The sequence below is a fragment of the Onychomys torridus genome, chromosome 5, assembly GCF_903995425.1.
Source record: "Onychomys torridus chromosome 5, mOncTor1.1, whole genome shotgun sequence".
In the NCBI taxonomy this organism is placed as follows: domain Eukaryota; kingdom Metazoa; phylum Chordata; class Mammalia; order Rodentia; family Cricetidae; genus Onychomys; species Onychomys torridus.
Genome location: NC_050447.1, coordinates 21,463,411 through 21,470,344, shown reverse-complemented (window position 1 = coordinate 21,470,344; position 6,934 = coordinate 21,463,411). Strand labels below are relative to the sequence as shown.

The window sequence follows — 6,934 nt, the reverse complement described above, 5'->3', positions numbered from 1 at the left end:
GCGAGTCGGCGGCGTCAGTGGGGCCCAGGGTCGCCAAGGATGCTGCAGGGGGCCGGGACGCGGGGCCCTAGGCCCGGTCCTGCGCCCGTGAGGCTGCGGCGCGCCCGCTGGGGGCGGGGGACGAAGGCCGCGCCCCCGCGCCCGTCCCGCCCGCGTCCCGCTAGGGGCGGCGGCCCGCCCCGAGTCCGCCGAGGCTCTTCCGCGCCGGCAGGGGCAGCAGCGGGAGCGGCGCGGGGCGGAGCGGCGCGAGCAGCCAGGAGCGGCCCGGCCCGGCCCGGCGCGGCGGCGGCGGCAGCGGCGGCGGCAGCAGCGACGCCAGAGCCCGTGGGCGCCGTTCGCGAGGCCGCCGCAGGCGCCTGGCCGCAGCGCGGGGAGCCCCGGGCGCCGGAGCCCGCCGCCGCCGCCATGCCGCTGCTCTTCCTCGAGCGCTTCCCGTGGCCCAGCCTCCGCACCTACACGGGCCTCAGCGGCCTGGCCTTGCTCGGCACCATCGTCAGCGCCTACCGCGCCCTCAGCCAGCCGCAGGCCGGGTCGGGCGAGCCGGAGCCGCTAACGGCCCCGCTGCAGCCCGAGGCGCTCGTGCCGTCGCGCCTGGCCGCCGGCGGACCCCGGGCCCGCGAGGTGGCCCAGTACCTGCTGTCCGACAGCCTGTTCGTGTGGGTGAGCGAGGCCGCGGGCCGGGCGCGGGGGCGGACGGGCGGGGGCCGCCATGTCACCCTTTATCCGCGGGGGGCGTGGCCGGGCCCTGACCCGAGCCGAGGAGGCCGGGGGCCTGGCACCTCGCGTGGGGCTGCGAGCACGGCGAGCCGCGGAGCGAAGGGGTCGGGCCTCCGGGGTTAGGAGGGCGGTGGGGCCCCGCGGACTGCAGGGCAGTGAGGAGCCGGGGCAAGTGGCGTCCAGCCGGGCGATGTTGTGGGCGAGTTCTCGACGAAGAGAAGGCCGAGAGTCAGGGGGACATTTTAAGCTTTTGAACGGGCTGGGACAGTCATTCTCTCAACAAGACAACTTTGAAACGTTGCTATTTGGTAATGGATTACCCTCCCGTGGGCGCTATTTAACGAAGCAAACCAACCAGCTGCGTCCTTTTTCTTTTACCTGATGGTTGGTGACTGTTCCCTTTGATGGTTGAAGGCAGCAAAAACATTCGGATCGGTGTGGCAGCGCCTCCTTTGAACTCGATTCCTCCGTTTAGCGATCCATTTTAAAACAAGGTTTCTAGTTCTGCCCGTGCGAGATAAGCCACGTTCACACGGCACAAGTACTGTCTTCGTTTATTACATCATTTCAGGCTGGGCAGAGCGGAGGAAATTTTGCTCCGACTTGCACTTGAATGCGTCTTCTCTAAACCCTCAGAAATGTGAAAAGCTGCTCCAGGATTTAAAATTTGTCCCTTGGATTTGCTATGGCTAGGATCTTACCTCCTCCGAGTTCTCGCTTGGCGCCTAGAGTAGGCTGTAAATGACTGAGGGGTTAATCTTCTAAGTTGGTAGAATTATATGCAACTCATTTGTTATAATTATTCCCACTGTGCTTCATCAGGAAGCAGTGGGATTTGTGAACTCCGGGGGCTGTAGATTAAGCCTCCTGGTCCTCTGATAGTTTAATAGAAGGCGGTGAAGGGTGAAGTTCACATTTCCCCACTCCTGTGTAAAGATGAGCTGAGAAAGAATTCAATCCGCATCTTGTTTAGTTTCCAATCTCTTTGCACTTGAGTTAAAGGATAAAAACTTAGAATTATGTGACTGATGCTTTTGACAAATAGGAAGACTATAGTGTGGTCCTGGATGCATTGTTTTAAGTCTGAGATAGCAGGACTTTCAACAGGAACCACTATTGTATCCCTAGAACAGCCAATAGTATTGTTTAATGATTTTTTTTTTTTCCGTAAGTTTCTTCTTGCAAAACCCATGTTCAAATTCCAAGGTTAATACCGCTTCATAAAACATTACCTAAGGCCTTTTGGTTTTTCTGAGAATTGTTTTTAAGAATTTTTTTTTCCTTCCTATGGTCTTGCTGCATGCAAATTGATCACACACACCCCACACCCCCCACCCCAGTCCTTATTTCTCAGTTGAACTCGATACAGTTTTTCTTCCCTCTCTTCTGGAGTTTTGGCATGTTCATCTTGGTTGTAACGTGGCTGCCCAGACCTTTCTTGTGTGCACCGAATTTCTTTTTCTTTTTTTTTTTCTTTATCATTTAGCACTGTGCTTCAGCACTCTCAAAACACCTGCCCTGTGGCCTGACAGGTAACATTGAGTGATTGTGTGGTGGGCCTTTGTGGATGCTTCTTGAACCCTACTCCTAGGCATTTATATCCCCTCCCCCCATAAAAACAAAAATGCAACACTGCCCAGGTCAAGCTGGATAGACAAGAACGGGTCCTTTGTCAGTTGCAAACCTTACTCCTTATTATTTGTTCATTAGGCTCTCCAGAACGTGTCTTTGTAGAAGGCAATTAGTATTGCAGGAGGTTTTGTGTTAGCACACCCAGGTCGAAACCTTCCAGAGATGCTATTTTCAGCCCTGTGGAAGACCCAGCACTGTGAGCAGCACTTCCCCCACCCTAAAGTGACTCAGATGTAAATAAGGCACACGAGGGTAGGCGGTGATAGATACACACATAAACCCAGTGGGGTCTGGAGGCAGGAGAAAGCAGTGCTGTGGGTCACTCAGCCTTGGGAGATGGCAAGGGTCTTAAGCAGAGAATTGGGGTGGGGACAGGTATGTAAGGCTCAGTGTTGTGTGGGGAGGAGGGTCAGGTCTGCAGAGTGCTCCCTGACCTGGGCAAATCTTCTGACTTACACAGGAGATTGAGAGGGTGGGATGGAACCCGGAGGTAGCCCTACTGTGAGGAGGAGGTGAGATAGCTTTGAAGCTCTTACTGCTCCAGGTGTGGTGCCCAGGCTGACTTGTAGCTGGTGACAGCCATGTTTGGTTTGTCACTCCTTTGCCATGTGTGGTGAGGAATTTCAGAACTGGTCAGAACAAGTAACACTATGTCACTGTTACTTGTTTCTGTCTACTAATCTCCCTGGTTTTCCTGGAAGAGGAGCAGAGAGAGGCATGGCAAGGGCTGCCTCCCTGTGTCTTGCTCTGAGGCCTGCAGCATGAGTGGAGCTGTTCTTGGGCAGCAGGAAAAGCCTGCAGCCAGCCAGCAGCTCTCAGAGGGTGAGGGTACGCATTCTTGGAGCAGAAAGGGCAGCTCTAACTTCAAAATTTTAAAGACAGATTCTGCAAGTTCCTAGTTCAAAGGCCAAAGGAAACAGAAGTGATAGACAGTGAAAGCCAGTCTCCCTTCACCTGTTTCCGGTTGGCAGCTTCTTGTAACTGGTGCTGGCATGTAGTGGGAACCTACGTGACATCCAGATTGTCTCAAGTCGTTTACACCGTTCATTTCTATGGATTACACGTGTGTACATGTGAACATATTCTTTCTGTTTCACACCTGCACCTCCCTTTTTCCCCCCTCTCTGTGGTCTGGATGCTCCTTTGAACTATCTAAAATTACCTTGACATACCAATTACATATCCCTTCCTGGGCTGATGTTAGTGCCTCATGTAGATCCACTGGATGTGTGTTTATCTAGTGAAGTAAGTCTTCAGTGATGGACACAAGTGCTCTATTTTTCTGCTATTATACAGGCGAACCCTTTTAGCTTGTTTGGATTCTGCCTATGTGAAAAAATTAGTAAGCTGTATAGAGCAGATAAAATATTAAAACAGCTCTTTACTGTTGTCTAAGTGAAGGAAGCCGTTGCTCAACTAAGCTGCCTGGGGTTTTTGTTTGTTTGCTGTTTTTTGAGACAGGGTTTCTCTGTGTAGCCAGCCCTTCCTGTCTTGGAACTCAGAGATCCGCCTGCCTCTTCTCCCTAGTGCTGACTAAGCTTTGATTTTATGGTTCTTGTTTGTTCTGGGGCTTGAAGTGTCAATTCTGCAAGAGTGTCCCGAGTACCTGGAGGGATCCGATTTGGCATTGACTGTACAGAAGGAATGCTCCAGTTTGGGTCCTTTGAGTACTGGACACTTGTTTTGATTTGTTTCTTTTTCTTTTCTGGTTTTGGAGACCAGCTCTGGCTGCCAGTGTTTGTACCTCAGCCTCCCCACTGATAGGACTGTAGGCCTGGGCCGCCATGCTTGGCTTAGTAGTTACAGCTGAGATGGAGAAATCACTATATTTATTAGAATGACACAATACTTGTGAAGTTAAGGCTTTTTTCTTTAAAATTTTAAGACTTATTTTATGGGTATGAATGTTTTGCCAGCATATATAAATGTGTACCAATGCATGCCTGGTGTGTTTGGAAGGCAGAAGAAGGCCTTTTGAGTCTCTGGAACAGGGGTTCCCGGTGGCTGTGAACCATTCTATGGGTGCTGGGAACTAAGTGGGTGCTTGCAAGAACAACAAGTGCTTTTAACCACTGAACCGTCTCTCTAGCCCCAAGACTGTCCTAGAACTAATGTAGACTCGTCTGTTGTTAACAGTCATTGACGTATTCCAGTAAAGCACTGTTCAGAACCTTTAAACAACGTTAGTTCTTCCAATTCTTTGTTGGTTTCCTTTTCTTGTGAAGGTTATTTTTTTTTTAAATACATTTTCTCCTAGTGGCTACCTCCTTTCTTCTCCCGCTCCTTCTTTCTTCCCCTCCCCTCTCTCTGTTCTTTGAGTCAGGGTCTGGTTAAGTAGCCCAGGCTGGCCCTGAACTTGAGAAGTCTGTCACCAGGAATGGCTCCAGAGGCTTGTTCCTTAGACATGCTGATTTTCAGATCTCATTTGGATTAAAATAGAGATGTTTATCTATGGGTTGATGGGATTATGAGACACTTTTGCTGTTGGAGGTGGGAGAGAGTATAAATTGAACTTTTAAAAAAAGACTAAAGAAAAATCGTGTGTGTGTGGGGGGGGGGCGGGGAGTGCAGGTGCCAGTGAGTGGGACCAGAAGGTGTTGGGTGCACAAGCGGAAGTTACCAGTGGTTGTGAACCACCACATGGTTGCTGGGAATTAAACTACCTTGTGGTAGAGGAGGAAGTGCTCCTAACTGCTGAGCCATCTTTCCAGCCCTTCAAAGAAACTTTTTATACATCTTTTCTTTAAGTAGAAAACTCCAGAAAGCTTAACTGAAAGTGGGAAAACCAAGTTTTGTCCTGTGGCTGAGTACAAAGGTGCTTCTGGGCTAGAGAAGCAATGACAGAATCTAAGTTTGATTTCTGAGTTCAGGGTCAAGATCTCCATTTTTCTGCCTTTCTCCTATTCCTGGAGCACTTACTGAATGTATTGCATTTGTATTTTTAAACTCACATGATGATATGTGAACCAGGAAGAACCCTTTTTTAATAAACGTGTTGCAGTTAAGCTGGGGTGTTTTCGTTGAGTTTTAAAAATACTGTTTTCCTGGTGAAGAGAGATTTGGTATGAGGGTTGTGGGTTTGTGTGACATTACTTCTAATTTATATGACTGAAGTCCTCATTGACTGGCAGAATACAAGGGAAGGGTACTTTTTTTAAAGATTTATTTATTTATTACGTACACAGAAGAGGGCGCCAGATCTCATTACAGATGGTTGTGAGCTACCATGTGGTTGCTGGGAATTGAACTCAGGACCTCTGGAAGAACAGCCAGTGCTCTTAACCTTTGAGCCATCTCTCCAGCCCGGGAAGGGTACCTTTTATAAGTTTACTTCGGCACCTTAAAAAAATGAGTATTGTTAGGTCTCTGAAAAACATTTTATTTAAAATTTTATTTGAGATTTTATTTATTTTTATTTTATAGGTGTATGGGTGTTTTACCTGCATGTATGGTGTGTGTGTGTGTGTGTGTGTGTGTGTGTGTGTAAAATGAAGGGTGTTGGCTATGAGACCGGCAGTTGTTGGACACCACATGGATGCTGGGAATTGAACCCAGGTCCTCTAGAAGAATAGTCAGTGCTCTTAACTGCTGAGCCATCTCTCCTTTTTATAAAGATTTTATTTTGTATTAAGTACTCATGTGTGCATGTGGCCATGGAGGCTAGGGATGGTAGATCCTTATAGACCTAGAGTTTAAGGCAGCTGTGAGCTGGCCACCCTGTGTGCTGGAACCAAACTGAAAGTTCCTTATGATTCTGGGGTTTGTTTTGTTTTGTTTGTGACTGGCTCTCACTTTGTAGTCACGTTGGCGTGGAACTCTGCTCTGTAGACCAACAGACAGAAAACTCAGAGAAACCTGCCTGCCTCTGCCTCTGAAGTGCTAGGTATATAAGGAGTCAAAGGCGCCGGGTGGTGGGGGCGCACACCTTTAATCCCAGCACTCGGGAGGTAGAGTCAGGTGGATCTCTGTGAGTTCAAGGTCAGCCTGGGCTACCAAGTGAGTTCCAGGAAAGGCGCAAAGCTACACAGAGAAACCCTGTCTCAAAAAAAAAAAAAAAAAAAAAAAAAAGGCGTCAAAGGCTATAGGATTTTTGATGAACTATATTTTTTTTTTACCTGATTAATCGAAGGATTTAAATACTAAATCCTTGATACCAAACAGTTCTTTCCTCCAGTGGAACTATTTTTATGTTAATCCTTTAAAAATATCTTCTTGGGGGCTGGAGAGATGGCTCAGCGGTTAAAAGCACTGGCTGCTCTTCCAGAGGTCCTGATTTCAATTCCCAGCAACCACATGGTGGCTCACAACCATCCGTAATGAGATCTGGTGCCCTCTACTGGCCTGCATGCATACATGCATACAGAACACTGTATACGTAATAAATAAATAAATAAATCTTAAAAAAAAAAAATCATCTTGGCCCCATTAGGCAACAGAATAGAACTAAACATGATTTAATCTTTTTGTACTGAGTTAGGGCTGCCAGTATGTGCTCTACCACAGGAGTGTGTGGTGGGAGATACAGAGGAACCTGGAGAGATGTGAGGACGTCATCATATTCCCTCACCTCTCCCCTTTTCTCCCT

General features: G+C 48.8%; 1 protein-coding gene across 1 annotated transcript in view; it reads left to right on the top strand.

The window, feature by feature from the left end:
• The first annotated feature begins 234 nt into the window (after nucleotides 1-234).
• Amfr (autocrine motility factor receptor) overlaps nucleotides 235-6,934 on the top strand; it is a 43,057-nt gene continuing 36,357 nt past the window's right edge. The window contains exon 1 of the mRNA XM_036188698.1: nucleotides 235-660. Coding sequence (XP_036044591.1) covers nucleotides 406-660 — 255 coding nt within the window. The 5' untranslated portion in view covers nucleotides 235-405. The remainder of the gene's footprint in view (nucleotides 661-6,934) is intronic.